Source organism: Ascaphus truei, chromosome 3, assembly GCF_040206685.1.
Source record: "Ascaphus truei isolate aAscTru1 chromosome 3, aAscTru1.hap1, whole genome shotgun sequence".
Lineage (NCBI taxonomy): Eukaryota > Metazoa > Chordata > Amphibia > Anura > Ascaphidae > Ascaphus > Ascaphus truei.
Window position 1 is genome coordinate 385,497,016 of NC_134485.1, and position 16,340 is coordinate 385,513,355.

A 16,340-nucleotide genomic window follows, 5' to 3' on the forward strand; every position below is an offset into this window, starting at 1 on the left:
TTAATGTACATTATCCAAACAGGATTTCCCACTAATCTGTTTTTTAGCATGTTTGAGAAAATGTAGTTTTAAAGTGGCTTATTTAATAAAGTGCGATAGTGCAGATTCACCACTACCGCATGTAAAGTTCCACTAACTTGAATGGGTTTCCCTGCTGTAGTGCAGAATCGGCACGATCACATGTTTTTTTAATACGCCTCTATGTGCCCTAATGATGTAATTCAAAATATGTCTGCTAACTTTCCATTGTATATACTGTAAGCAGTAGTCGCCATGAAAGATATTATGTTTATCTTTTAAACAAAGGATGGTTCTCTAAAGTTTAGAACCATTTTTTTTATTCTATTATGTTCCTGCTTTGTTCAAGAACATAAATGACGAGTAAAATACAGCAACCCAAAAACATGGTATGTGGATTATAGATCGAGCAAAAAAACTACAGTAAGTTTTGGCTATGAGAGAGAGGCTGAAAAATGCATTCTGGCTTTGAGTAGTCTGCGTTGGTGTTTTATGTGTCAGCTTGTGACATGGGAAGTGATTATGGGAGAACACAGGAAACGTTACTTAAGATGTACAGTGTATTATAACTGGATGCATCAATCATCATGTGTATCATGTGTAAAACCACTTGGTTAACAACTTTCTTAAAACTGATACATAGGTGAAAAATTGGGAGGAGCGCACGAGCCGAATGGAGCAGGAAAGGACCCAAAATCAAAATATATAAAAAGGGTACCTTATTGTGTCATGAGACCCATCCAACGCGTTTCGAACGTCACAGCGTTGGAAGCTGCACAGCCAGCCAGCCACACCAAGGAACGTGAGTACTTTTACCAACTTAGGGGAACCTGCCAATGAGATTGATCGTGGGTGGGCTTGTACTACCCACTACCTGTCTTCAGGAGGACTGTACCCATTATTGTTGTTGCATTATCACTATTCCATATTTGTGATTACGGATTTCCTTTGGATGGTGGTTCTAGCATCATGTTATCATTGGCCTGGCATTGAGCGCTTTTACCTTTTTTCTATCTTAAAACTGATACAGACACAAATATATTTTTTTACTTTCTGTCTTTATAATTTTTTTCAGATAGTTAATACATGTTAATACATTAAATTCCTTAATGTTCTATTTAAGCATAATCGGAGTAAAATATATGAATTGTTTAATTATCAATGTACTTATTTAATAGAAATTAAAGGATGGTCTGGTATAAGATAATAAAAAATTGAAGATTCAGTGGTCATATATTTGCTCAAATATAAGGTCAGGTACACTTAAAAAAAATGACAGTATATGTTGTTGATGTCACCTTTCAAAAAGGTTATTGTACAGGGATTCTGAGCTCCTTTTAAGATTTGGCACTCCAGAGACAAACCTTCAGGACATTTAGATATTAGGGGATAAAACAAAATGGCTACAATCCTCAATGGGAAAAAATGGCTTTCATTCAATATATTTGAGTGCTAATGAGAATGAAAAAATAAAACAGAGTTCTGAATATTTTACAATTGTTTTCATTTCTCAGTTTTCCCAACGACTGGGATGTACAGCCCATTGAAACTGACCTTTATTACCTCATTATTGACACATTTTCTAGAAATGTACAGTACACAAACTCAAAAGAGAAATTGCAATGGCTGGAAAGATATTTCTGCATATTAGCTGGTACCTTTTCATTGTATAGGTAGTAAACTTTATTTTTTTACTGAAGTTTTATTTACAGCTTGAAGGTGCTTGGGTGTGTGTGTGTGGGGGTGGGGGAGGGGGGTGTTGGAGTGGGGGGGGGGGGGTGTTAGGTTACAGAAAAATAGAGGGGAAGGGAAAGACAACACCAGATAACAGTACTGTATTTGCACATCTTTGGAAAGAGAGAAGAACTCCTGAAATGACACTTTGGCTTCACGTATAGCCCTTTGAATTCTGTGCTAAGTAATTTACATTATGAGAACTGAAGTGGGCGAGCTGGGGATAGAAGAAATATTTCCTCTCCAGCCAGTTTCATTTTCAAATACTAAACTACTTGGATTCACTTTGAAATAGTGGTTAAGGGAAGGCATTTAAAACGGGAACCCCCTGTCAGCCTCTGGCTTTTTTCCTGTTGTTCACTCTGCTTCCTTCAAGGCTCACACCAGCGTCTTTCCTCATCTGGAGCACTGAGGGAACACACTCAATCCAGCTATGTGCTATTTCTGCAGAAATGCATGTTTTACAGGGGGAGCTTTGGAAACTCTAGATACCAGCTGCAAAAGAAGTCCTATGAAACACAGTTTCCTCCATTAGAGAATAGCAGGCACACGGCTGCAAGGAGTGCTTGCTTGAAAATAATAGACACTGTGGAGTCAATTACTGGAGAGACCTGATATGTTTAACGCTGTGGCTGCAAAGGGATAACTGCAGTATTTCAACCTGTTACATCAACAGTATCAATTGTATTGTCTTTTAGACAGTAAGGAAAGGAGATCCTGAACAAGTACTCACATATATTATCTCAATTTGGAGATTAAATAAGAAGTGATCTACACCCCGAGAAAATTCCTTTATTACTGCTGAGTAAAGTCAGTGGATTTAAAGAAATCCCAATGCAGTTGTCATTGCTTTTTACCATAATCTTTGCAAACTTTTGCAGTCAAGGCATTACAAACCAGAGTGGATCTATAAAAGCCGTAAGACCCCCAAACCTAAGGCGAGATGGTAAGTGTTATTAATATTTTGTTTCAGTATATTCTTGTTTGCTTGTCTCTGAAGTTGTGTGGCATGTTTGTCCAACCTCCTGAATAAGTTTTTTTGCAAACTCTTTAGCATCTGTTTTATACTAATTATGTTGGGGACAGAAACCCCTGCAAATGCCTTAAATATTGTACTGTATATGGTGAGTGTGTTTTCAGTATTATGTGCTTCCACTTACAGATGTACAGTAGCAGAACTTATTGTTGCCGTTAATGCAATACTTTGTGTTAACGCTGGTGCGATATTTTACAGTAGTGCTATTGAAAACAATAGTTAAAGAAAGAACACACTATTGCGATTTAACCCATCATTTGTGTGTTAACTTGCAGTAACGGAGTAATAACATCTGCTACATCTGTATGTTTGTTTCTGTTAACCTATCTCTGTAATTCAGTAAGAAACTGAATTCATTATTTAGCTTTATTGTTTGCTACGTGTTATTGAAAGTATTTAAGTTTAAACTACAGTCATATTTTAGTTGTATTTTGTACCTTGCATTTTATTTTTGACTTGCAGAAACAGTATACAGTGCATACAGCAATTAGGTATGTACACTGCAGTCATATTATCCTTGTATGCTGTATTAGGAGACCTGGGATCTTCTGGTTTCACCCTGAGCTACAGTACAGGACTGAATACAAGTTTTGTTCTTGGGAAGATGAGATATTTTGGGGGTTTGTTAGTATAAGACTACAGATGTGCTAGAAAAAAAGGATTCTAAAAAAATGCAAAAAATGTGAGGGGGGTAACACTTACAAACTCTCATGGTGATCATGTTTCAGGAGTTCCCAGGTATGGGTTAGAAAGTTGTAACTTTGCCAGAAACAAGCCTCAGCCATTCAGACTGATTTTTTTTTTTTTTTGCATGAGGCCCTTTGATAGGTCTACACATCAATTGATAAAATCCAGAAAATTGCAACTTGATGTGGATGTACAGTACTTATCTTCTACTTTTTTTGTGTACCATACTTTATATTAGCTTATGGTCTTAAAATAACATCCAAAAAACACAGACAATGTGCACATGACATCATATTTTGTTACAAAAAAAAATAGAATGAACTTGCACTCACCAAAAGGAAAATGTAAGCCTATCATTTTCTTTTACTCACTTTTTAAGTGCTGATCTAGAATAATTCTCATCATATTTTGTTACACCTTCAGCACATATACATATATATATATATATATATATATATATATATATATATATATATATATATATGTATGTATGTATGTATGTATGTATGTATGTATGTATATATATATATATATATATATATATATATATATATATAAACTGTTTGTGTATGTAAAACTGTATCAGAGCATGCACTCTATTAGACCCTTGCACAGGGTCTTAAGGAGCTTGTGCTAGTTCTTGAAATATGTACTCCTGCATCATGTACCAGTGCCTCTACCAGCAGGATACTTCTAGGGCGAGGCATTTAATCACTATTACTGCTGTAAAATAAGTTAGTCATTTAGACTTCTGATAAAAGTTTAACAAATGTGACTAGATATACAATGCTTTGCAGAAGGGTATTTGATGCAGTCTAAATTCAGTACCATAGCAGTTTGGACACGACACAGCTGCTCTTCCATCAAAATTGGTAATATATCCACATACTGTACTGTATCTATTTTCAGTAGATTTTCCCAAGGGATTCTTGCAAAACAGGTGCAGATGCATGGGCAACAGAAATCCAGATACACAAACGTTAAGCACATTTCTAAATGTTCCAATTAGTACACTGGCCCGTATTCATTACCTGTATGATGTGAGTTTGTCTTTCCCTTGCTTGGAAGATGCAAGATCCATTCAATTGAAATGTGATTACCTTTACCAGAAAACGTGTAATATAGTTTAAAAGCATAATAAATACAGGTCACTTAGACACAGAAACCAGGCTTTACAGTATGTTTATACCATGTTACCATGACTTTTATGTTCCAATCTCATAATACCATTTGTCACTCGTGTATGCAGTAATGAATTGGTAACAATGGTAACGATTGATAACAATGTATTGAGTTAGGAACTTTGGCTTTGCTAACCTATTGTAAAACCTGTGTGCCAGTGAGTAGGAGGAGAATATGTAAAAGACAGGCAGAGTTGGGTGATGGATTCTGATTTTGCAGCTAGAAAAGGAGGCTGGGAAATGCTGATATTTAAGGGCACAGTTCAGCTGGTTATTAAGCAGCCTGCTATAGGGAGGTAAGTTGCAAGCTTCTGGTGGAATTGCAACTACCCACATGTCAATTACATACATTCAGCCTTTCAATTGTTTTTGCATGTTTACTTAGTTAACTAATTGGTAATGATGGTAACGAATTATTGAGCTCAGAACTTTGGCTTTGCTAACCTACCATAGAATGTGTAGGACAGAGGGGGAAAGGCCAAAAAAGTTGTTACATCTTCCAACTCACAGAGAGTATTTGGCAGCTGAAGGACAGGAAAAGAACTCAGTGGGGAAAATCCGTGAGGAACCAGAGCTTCAGTACTGCGCTTTATCCAGGCATAATAAAAGGATGCAGCACTGTAAAACAGGACTGTGTCTGGATATCAAATGCATGCCTGCAGTGGGCACCAGCAGTGATGACTATTTGAGATAGACAAGATCTGTATAAAGTAGGAGATGGCGGCATTGTGTGGCAGTTGTCCCTGGCCTTGGGAGAGGGAAGGAGTACTGTCAAATACATCCTAAGGATTGTGGAGAGCAGCATAAGTGGTCCAGAGCTGAGCTGAGTTTGAGCATGAAGAATTCTCGCTAGGATTCTAATTTCGCAGTTAGCAATGGAGGCTGGGAAATGCTGAGATTTAACGGCAAAGCTCAGCTGGTAATTAAGCAGCCTATTGCAGAAAGGCAGGCTGAAAGCAAGGGGAGTGGAGGAAGGTAATTTCTATTTCACCACACAACATTTATAAACATTCAGCCTCCAAGTACTGTATCTTGTTATTTCATAAAACCCTAAATGTAATAGGTTTACCCATAAGTGTAAATTTAAATAATGAATCTGAAGATGTCCATATGTATTCTCAATATTCACAATTGTAAACGAGGTGTAGTCATATGGAAAGCTATAACAAGGTAAGTATAGATGAAATATAACATAGTTTAACAGGGCAAAAACTCATGCTGCTCCATTTTCAGTCTCGCTAGGTGGGAGTTCGAAACAATATGCACTCATTTAGTTTGCTGTATCAAAAATCTGGAAAAGTAATCATCCACCATGTACAGTATATGTTGTATAGTCCAAAAGGTATGGTGTTTCAGTGTAATCCCAAAACTCTTCAAGGTAAACGGGCAAGCTGCCGAATATGATGATAGTTAATAGAATGTAGGAAATCAGTGCACTGAAGCTGAAATTTAAGAAAAGAGCGTCAGTCACCTTTGTAAAATATATTTGATACATTGTTCCATTATAATAAAGCCAAAACGTTGGCCTTCTGGCTCAATAAACGTACTTAAGTTTTGCATGAAATTCTGTGTGCCCTACAAATTCTTGGAGGACCTAATTACGGGCCATACCAAGAGTGGGGCTGCACACCTGCTTCATCAGAGGAAATTAGGTAATGTTACAACCCTCGCACATAAATATTTACATATTTAATGGCATATGTTGTAACAGCAGTGTTCTGTCTCCTGTATGGGTTTTTGTGCCTTTTGGCAGCAGTTACCTTTTAGTTTGTGTTACTCTGTAACTGCTATAGCTGTCTGCTCAACCTGTTGCATAGCAACACCTTCACCTGGCCCTCAGATTTGGTATGATCCAATGAAACCCTAACACTTAGTTTGGGCCTGCCCTGTTTCCTGCTTGTATGGTTGTTGCATCCATCCTTTACAAGCCAGCAGCCATTGTTAGTGGTTCTTCCCTCACTGCTCGCCCTTGGATAGCTTTCTGTTTTTACCTTCCCCTAATTTTGCGATCCCAAGTCCCCTTTTGTTTTCTGCTTTCCCTCCCCAATAAAGTTTCCAGAAGCCTAAGAAGGACGCTTTGGTGAAGAAGATGAGTTTAGCTGCCTGTTTCTACTCATTAAGCCACAGTGAGCCTAGAACAGAACAACCAGGTTTCTCAAACCTAAAATATGTCAAGTATGACATTTATAATTTATACATGTAGCAGTGTTTCCCTCACCCCATGGGAGATATGGCGGCTACGGTGTGTGTGGTGCACTACCTGTGGCTCACAGAAGGCCTGAATCTCTGCCGCTGGGAGCATGGGGTGTACCTGATTGTTCTGGTGACAGCGCCTCCACCTGCAAGGGATCCCAATTTTGTGGGATAAGCCCCTTACAGGAACAACACCAATAATACACACTCAAGTATATGCTAACAACCTTTACTGAACACAATAATATCGGTACGCTGTACCACACAGTAATATAGGCCCCAACCTGATGCCATCAGTGAGTGTCCCCAAAGTACATTGGGTGCCAGGCACCAATACCCTGATGTCCCTTTCCAATGTCAAGGCCCACCCAAACATAGGAGATAGAGCTATCCCATGAAGTGTTGGTGCACTTAGTGGGGTACCTGCACGGGAGCTCCAGCACCCGGTTGATGCAGATTAATGAAGAGGATCCATCTGATCCGATAATGTCATCTACGATGGTGTCAGCCTCCGCGTGGGGTGAATTCCGGCGTGGATAATACCCCCTTGCAGTCTCTCACCAGGAGGTAGTCTGGTCCCATACCACAGGTCGGGATCACCGCGCGGCGTCTTCACTGTGTCCCTGACACTTAGACAGTGCAATGGGAGAAGTGTCCCTATCAAAGGGGCCTTCCCTGAAGTAGCCACAAGCTACACGTGAGCGGGGCATAAGGGGGCAAACTAGGCCTAGTCTCAGAGTCACAGGCTCTTGGGACCCTACCTCTCTGTCTGGCTCCCTTCTCCAACTGGCGTGGTCCCCCGAGTGCGCCAAATGTATATTTCTTGTTGCAGGGGATTGGCTGCTGTGGGCCATGTGGCCGTACTCCCAGAGGCTCATGGGAGTTGTAGTTATCCTGTGGAGCCTTGCATGTAATGGCCATGCTGTATGGTTGTACTGCTCATGCGCAAGGAGTCCCAAGATTTCCGCCGCTACTCTGAATACCTTCTGCGCATGAGCGAGCTGTTACTGTGCATGTGCGGCATTTAAAAAATGGCGGTGCCGTTACCGGCGTCCCGCCGAGGCGCTCCGGCAACCGGGTCGCTCCTACACCTCACTGCAAACCCCGGCCTGGTGCACCCGCGCACCTCCCCAACCCCAACCAAGGTAGGAAGGAGGCACACGGGGACTCAAAATGGGACCTGGCTACATACAGTACAGTACTGTATAATGTTTACAAATCCTTAATATATACAATATGGATGAATATATATTCAGTATACTGAATTGGTACATTGTATCAATATATTTTTATATATGGAATATACTACATACTGTATGTATATTGTAAGTAAACTACTGTTTGCTGTAAACTCAAGCAGGAGTTAGTGTGTTACGGAAAAAACTGTACAGTATGATACGTTCACAAACTACTGTAGTTTGTACTGTAAGTCAGTTTAAGTGTACATGTGAGTTTTCTGTTAAGCATGTCACATGCTAGAAAAGTATGAACAAAACTAAAGCATTTGCAAAATAAAGTGTTCGGACATGCACACTTTTGCTGTATAGAAAGGTTTTGTGTCCCTATGCAACGGTACGGATTATACAGCATATAGTATAATGCGTGACACCATTAACAAATTGCATGCATGCATGCTCAATAGTGTTTGTTTCCACCTGGAAACAAAAATGATGTATAGCAACACTTGATCCGGAATGCACTGTATTATGTGACATAAACGACATTCCAGAAACGAGGTTTTAACAGCACAGCGTGTAATGCTCATCTTGTTTTTGCATGGTAATGGTTGTAATCACATCTGCTACATCTGTACAGGCATACCCCGCATTAACGTACGCAATGGGACCGGAGCATGTATGTAAAGCGAAAATGTACTTAAAGTGAAGCACTACCTTTTCCCACTTATCGATACACGTACTGTACTGCAATCGTCATGTATGTGCATAACTGATATAAATAACGCATTTGTAACGGGCTCTATAGTCTCCCTGCTTGCGCACAGCTTCAGTACAGGTAGGGAGTCAGTATTGCTGTTCAGGACATGCTGACAGGCGCATGCGCGAGCTGCCGTTTGCCTATTGAGCGAGATGTACTTACTCGCGAGTGTACTTAAAGTGAGTGTCTTTAAAACGGGGTATGCCTGTACTCCAACCGGACACCTGATATAATAGTTTATGGCATAATTACCAACTCAACCGTAACCAGGTAGGTATGCAATTTTTATACCCCCTTTGGAAAATGGGCTTCAGATAATGATCACTGGATTCCCCACAAACACAATTCTCTTAATTTGGGAAGTTGCTGATACTGTATTGTATGTAATCATCTAGCTTTATTTTAGGTTTCCTTTCTTAGCTTAGTTAGGTGCTTTTCATACTTTCTGTGACAGTTTTTTCTGGCTGTCTGTGGTGTGTGGTTACTTGCATATCCTTGAACTTGATTACATTCCCAGACTCTCCAGAACAGATTGTTGTGTGATTATTTTTTTCTGGATTTTGTGCTTGTTATCCTGTGTTGGCTTCTGAATGAAAGATGCTCTAAGGTCCATTGTGGGATAATGCACACAGCTGTTGATTGATGTTCATGACATAGGGTGTGTTTCACCCCAGTGGACTGTAGTGAATGTCTCCATAAGTTCTCAGTGTTTAGTCATAACAAGAAAAAGGAGAAAGGAGCACTAACGAACAATATATGTAAGGGAAATAATTATAAATGTAATCACTAGACAATAGATCTTCAAAATGTCTTTATAAATGTCAGTCTTGTGTAGTTGTTGCATGTGAGCATACATACTGATGAAAGATGAAATAAGTCCAATCCCTGAATAGGTTGAGAAAATTGAGTCATTATCTGTCTTGATCCTGCTGCCAAAGTCAAAGTGGGGATTTCCAAGTCCCCTCAAGGTAAGGCATGGGAAGAGATGTCTTTAGATGCATGGATCATAGGAGAGACAGAAAGCACATAGGAAAGAATGGTGTAATAATTATTGGAATATTGACTCCTTATTAGATTTAACGACCATTTGTTTGTGTTTCTATTATAGATTTCCTGGTCCAGTTTCTCACAGATTTCAGTCATATAGAGCCTTTTTAGAAAAAAAATATATAAAAGGGAACATAGCATAATACAGTTTTATTGTAAAAATATAAAAAATGGCAGTGATAGAACGTACAAATATAGGTTTTGAACTTTGTGCGTATTTCAATACAAGGCTTTCCAGCCAGAATTAGCTCCACGTTTCCTCCCTGTGATCATCTCAGATGCAGTGTCCTCTGTGAGATTCTGGTCCAGATCGCCTCTGGCTTTTCACAGAGGGCGTTCAGACAACACTCGCCGATGGATCGGCTCGACCGGCTTTTCCTCCTCTTACTGGCACTCGAGTCCAGGTCACGAGGGGAGTACAGCTAGTGGCTGCACAGCAGTATGCAATTCCTTGTGCATGTGTGATGCGAGAGCAGAGCAACTACAGATGCCTCAAAGGTCCGACCCTACGTATTACGCCCTTAAGGCTTCCTCAGAATTATTGCTCCTTATGGTGGCTGGCAACCTTTAATACTAGTTGGGCTGTTAACCCTATGCCAGCCAGTTCAAAGAAAGGGGTCACTATACAATTTATAAAGCACATTTAGAGATAAAACACAGATTTATAAAAAATAAATAGAGGGTATTGGGGTGACTGACGCGTTTCGGGCAGATGCCCTTTGTCAAAGAATACTTATAACCAGAGGCCTTAGATGAAAAGTTTGCAAGTCTCTAATGATTGGTATGTTAATTCCGAGAATACTGAAAGGAGGATGGGAAGCTGAGTATACATTATGGGAGATAAAATTACATTGATACTTCACTGCCTTTTTTGGCTTTTCACTTTCCCTTACTTTTATGTAAGGTGATGGAACACACAGAGTATTTAGGAAATGGGTGTGAATACAATAGTATAATACAATAGTATAATAAGGGATGAAAGTATTTTTGGCTTTCTGTTGTCTGTAGAAGTAATGGTATGTTGTTTGCTATTTAGAAAATGAGAAATTTTGTAAAATGAAATTAGAGGTAAAAGGGAGAGACAAAGTTACAGAACTGATAGTAGTTGTCACATTTGTCATTTAATTAGTGGAAAGTTTAAGCTTTCAGATTGGAAATATATAGGCTGGTGGTAAAATTGGGAATATGGCACACAGACCACAACAAGCCTGTGTATTGTATTTCCTTCATGGCATTTGTGGTCATGATATACGCCAGCAAAGCTACAGTACTGCAGCAATGTAAACATTAAATAAATATCTTTTTTTTTGTAATGAATTAATATAAAAACACTAATCATTTATAATGTGGTTGCTGTAGAAGCTTTGCTACTTAACACCATGACATGAAGTTGTTATATGTGTGCGGGGAAAAGTGGGCGGTCTCTCCCACTATGTTGAAATGAGGAATCATAACACTTTCAACAGTCAAATTAAGAAAGATTAAACATGTAAAAATGTTGTGTAAGCAATAAACCACAGTATTATCCTTTTGTATAATACTAGGATGACGTTGTGTCAGCAGTTAGACAGTTTCAATAATATTAAGCTGCTTTGCATACAGCTAACAAAATGAGAAAGATAACAATATAATTGCCAGAAATAAGCATAGACATACTGTACTCACAGTTCCTCAAAGTCCCTACATGGAAGAAGAGGCCTTCTTTATTCCCATGGAGACAAATGTGTAAAAATGAATTCTATTGGAAAGATTACTGCATTAGTGTTCTAATGGGGCATATTGTGCAATAACACCAGAATAATGCTTTGGGGTTATTTATTCTCAGAAATGTATATCCTCCCACAAAAAGTATTTTTTTCCAAAACCCAAAGCATTACTTAAGCTCAATGAAGGCAACATAATATATTAAACAGTTAACCATAACGGTGTTATTTTTCTTCCTACTTTCCTTTTGTGTTTTGCATTATTACCATATCAGGAAAATACAGTATCTTTGATCAAAGGTGCCATTGCACTGGCAGTCAGATGGTATATACTGTATGTATTCCTGACACTTCCTTTCCAATGACCTGTTTTAAAAAACCACACTGCTCCGTGGGAGGTTGTAGTTCTACATGAATTTCCATATCTACTTGTGCAATATTAAGATAGCATGTGGCCCATTCTGTTGACATCACTAACATCTGTTAAAATCATTAAATTAGAGAAGGAATATGAGACACCAGGCAATATAAAAAGAATGTCATGGTTTTATTTTTTATTATTATTTCTTGTGTTTGTGAACATTTCCAAGATATGGAAAAATGTATATCTATGCTGCAGTGCAGTATTTGTAACCTTGTATCATTAAATTGTAAAATCGAATTACTCCTTTGCTTGTCGTTAAATGGAAGAATACCCTGATCTGTAACTTAACTCATATATAGCCAAGTTTTATCTTTACCGTTAGAAAAATGAGACTTCAAGAATTCAAGATACAGAAGGAGGACAATATGTGGTTATCCTAATTTTGTGTTTAAAGCTTGCATTTTCACATTGAACAGACACTTGGATAATTAACAAACAGAAACATGCATATACAGTATGTGTAGAATTCAATTTTTTTTGCCTGTTTATTGTGCATCGCCAGTTTCAACAATCAATTTGCAATTCAGCTTGTATATATATATATATATATATATATATATATATATATATATATATATATATATATATATACAGATACACATATATACCAGATACACATATATTTATATATATATATATATATATATATATATATATATATATACATGTAGAGGTATCAGTACCGTGTTAGCCGAGCTTCAATAATCAAAAAATAAATAGATGATACCGTTCTGTGGCTAACGAAATGCTTTTATTTGTGCGAGCTTTCGAGATACACTGATCTCTTCTTCCGGCGATGTTACAATGAATGATGCAAAAGGTATACTTAAAAACAGTGTCTCTTGGAATGTTATCTGTGCTGTTCCTTCCCCCGGTGTGGATGTGTTTTATGGCTAGAGGTGTCAAAAGGTTACTGAAAGCAAGTGAAGAAAGAGTGTGTATGTGTATCAGTGTGAATAAAAATGAATGGAGAGCCCACAGTATATACAGTGCTTTACACAAGGTGTGTGTGGAGTGGTAGGGTCATATAAGTGTTTTTAAGAACAAGAAAGACTGCTGCTATTCAATAGGTTGTAAATATGTACAATTTTCCATGCTGAAAAAGATTTGAGTCCATTTAATAAGAATGGAGTTGAAAGCTCTTAGGCATTTCAAAATCTAGATTCTAGAACACCTTCATTACAAGCAATATCCATTAGGTTATTTTAGCTTTCTGCAACACTGTGCAGACCCTGTAGCTATAGAATAACAGCAGGTTGGATATGCTTTTTTACTTCTTTGTTTTCCTCAGTAGGTGGAATTATTTTGTCCATTTTCCAGTGATTCACAATGAGTAAACGTTTAAATAATCTCCCAGTGTTTTAAAGGAAGACTAAAATCTCAAGATCATTGAAATCTCCATAGATAGATATACTGTATCTTGAGCAAAAAGGAAGACACAGCAAGTGTGTAGAGAACTACTGTACTGGCATACCCCGCATTAACGTACGCAATGGGACCGGAGCATGTATGTAAAGCGAAAATGTACTTAACGTGAAGCACTGCATTTTTCCCACTTATCGATGCATGTACTGTACTGCAATCGTCATATACATGCATAACTGATATAAATAACGCATTTTTGTAACGGGCTCTATAGTCTCCCCGCTTGCGCACAGCTTAAGTACAGGTAGGGAGTCGGTATTGCTGTTCAGGACGTGCTGACAGGCGCATGCGTGAGCTGCCATTTGCCTATTGAGCGAGATGTACTTACTCGCGAGTGTACTTATGACTATTGCAATGCAGTACATGCATCGATAAGTGGGAAAAATGCAGTGCTTCACGTTAAGTACATTTTCGCTTTACATACATGCTCAATACACCCGGGTATACCCGAATTCGTGGGACTAGCCAAGCTCGAATAAAGTGTGTCGCCAGTGTATGTGCATAACTGATGTAAATAACGCATTTGTAACAGGCTCTATAATCTCCCCGCTTGCGCACAGCTTCGGTACAGGTAGGGAGCTGGTATTGCTGTTCAGGACGTGCTGACAGGCGCATGTGCGAGCTGTCGTTTGTCTATTGGGCGATATGTCCTTACTTGCGAGTGTACTTAAAGTGAGTGTCCTTAAACTGGGGTATGCCTGTACAGTGAACTCACACACAGTTACAGTTGGTGACCTAGGTAAACTGTAGCCCCAATATGCTGACTTTCCATCAGGATTACCTAAGAGGTGGGTCTGGTGTATATTGTATATCCAGAAAGCTTAGAGCTGTTTTGCAGACACAAAAAAAGTTTGTATGTGCCGGGCACGCACATTTTAAGTTAAACTTCTTTGTCTTTTATCACTGTTTTGTCACAGAAATTATATTTGTGATGGTGATGTTTTTAATTAAAAATGAAAACACAATTTCAGTGACAAAATGCAAAGAAGTTTGACTTAGAACACACCCCCTGTTTTAACTATTTGCACTTCTATGTTTATGCTACACTGGCGACACAGTTTATTACACTGCGGCCAGATCCGCAAGCCGGGAGATTTCCCGGCTTGCTAGTGGCCGCCCCTCGGCGTGCCGTGCGTCATAGACGCGCGGTCACGCGTCTTCGGGAGCGTGCGCCCCCTGCACGCGCGTCCAGGGACTCCCCGAGGGAGCCCTGGTGTCCCGCGATCGCGGGACAGCGGCAGGGGGTTCCGGGGGACCCGGCGGACCCGGCAGCGGTAGGGAGAGCGCCCCGATCGGAGGGCGCTCTTCCGCTGCTTCGGCGCGCGCCCGTCACTCTCGGGCGCGCGCCAGGCTACTGCTGCGGCACAGAACGGGCAAATGCTCGAATAAACTGTGCCGCAGCAGTACCTGTGAATTCCTTGTGTGTGTCTGTGCGTTTGTCTGTGTGTATGTTTTGTCTCTGTGTGTGTACCTCAGTGTTACTTTCATATTGTTCTTGTTAATGAATTACATTTGATCTGATCTTAGGCGGTCAGAACCGTAAAGGCTGGAACTTGTATATTCGCCGGCTCTTTACTGTGCCACCTTCTGCAGCTTGGGGACCCTTTGCCTCTCCGCAATGCTTTGTTTATCTCTCTGGCAGCGAAGGTGTTAAAGCGCAAAACCACATCTGAGTGACAGCGCACGCTGACAGCCGTCTGTGCGCGAGACCACGTCAGAATGACAGCTTACGTGCTGCAGGAACCGGTGCATGAGAATGCAGCGCGCCGCCAGCCGCCGTAACAATATTTCCTTTTTTTCGTCCTCTGTGTTCTCCAAGCTGGGGATCTCCTCGAGGTGGTGACGTCACGGTGACGCGCCCCCCCCCCCCGCCTTGGTTTCCATGCTGTACATGCGACGGCAGCCACCATATTGGTGGAGCCTGTGGCTGTGCGGACAGGAGGGGGGCCAAGCCGGGCTCGAGGCAGGGGGGCGCGGGAAGCCGCTGTCTAGTTGTCCGCATCCCCGTGGGTGTTGGACGATGTATCGCACCCGCAAGGAGTGGCAGCAGTGGGTAAGAGGGGAGGAGGATGAGCATACTGTGCCTCCCGTGTGTGGGAGGATCCGTGGCAGAAAATGAAGATGTATATCTCCGGCAGGAGGGAGGTAAGTGCGGAGCGCTGTATGTGTGTGAAGGGCGATATTGCGCATGCGTGGTGGACATGATTGGCTTCTGCGCATGCATGGTGTGGCCTGCAACATCCTGTTGTGTGCATGCGCTGCCTACCACCTCGTACGGCCTTGAACTTTGAGGTATGTGCATGTGCGGGCCCCCATCAGTAGCGGGACGTCAATTTCGTCACGCTTTTTCGTTACAACACAAGTGAATTTTCCTATCAAATATCTGTAGGTGCCAGCAAAGAAGTTTCACTTCAAAAATTAACTGGTGGAAATGCTCACAATTTTTTTTAATGTACACTAATATGACATTTAAACTTGCACTGTGTATGTCTTCTATACCAATGGATCTTCACAACCTCTGTATACCCCATAAGCCATCGTGTATAGAAAACCTGGCATGTAAATTATAAATCAATGTACTGTGAACAGTACAAGCAAATCTTTGCTTTAATACCTATCTAGTAATACCTACTTACTTTTCATACCTAGTTTTCTTTTTTATTATATAAATGTTTAACCATAGTCGACACTGTAGAAGTCACATAAATATGCATTGTATTTGGAGGTAGCACAGGTATCTAGTAATACCTACTTACTTTTCATACCTAGTTTTCTTTTTTATTATATAAATGTTTAACCATAGTCGACACTGTAGAAGTCACATAAATATGCATTGTATTTGGAGGTAGCACAGCATGAAGACAAAAATGCTTTCATATCATTTTAATATTGAATCAATATGATATCATTGGCATTAAAGCTGCAGTTCAAGCAATATCCTACATGTGTGTTTTTTT

General features: G+C 40.0%; 1 protein-coding gene across 1 annotated transcript in view; it reads left to right on the top strand.

Annotated features, from left to right (window-relative positions):
- Positions 1 to 1,851: 1,851 nt before the first annotated feature.
- Positions 1,852 to 16,340, top strand: part of PDGFD (platelet derived growth factor D) — a 311,915-nt gene continuing 297,426 nt past the window's right edge. The window contains exon 1 of the mRNA XM_075592395.1: positions 1,852 to 2,698. Within this exon, the coding sequence (XP_075448510.1) occupies positions 2,587 to 2,698 (112 nt within the window). The 5' untranslated portion in view covers positions 1,852 to 2,586. The remainder of the gene's footprint in view (positions 2,699 to 16,340) is intronic.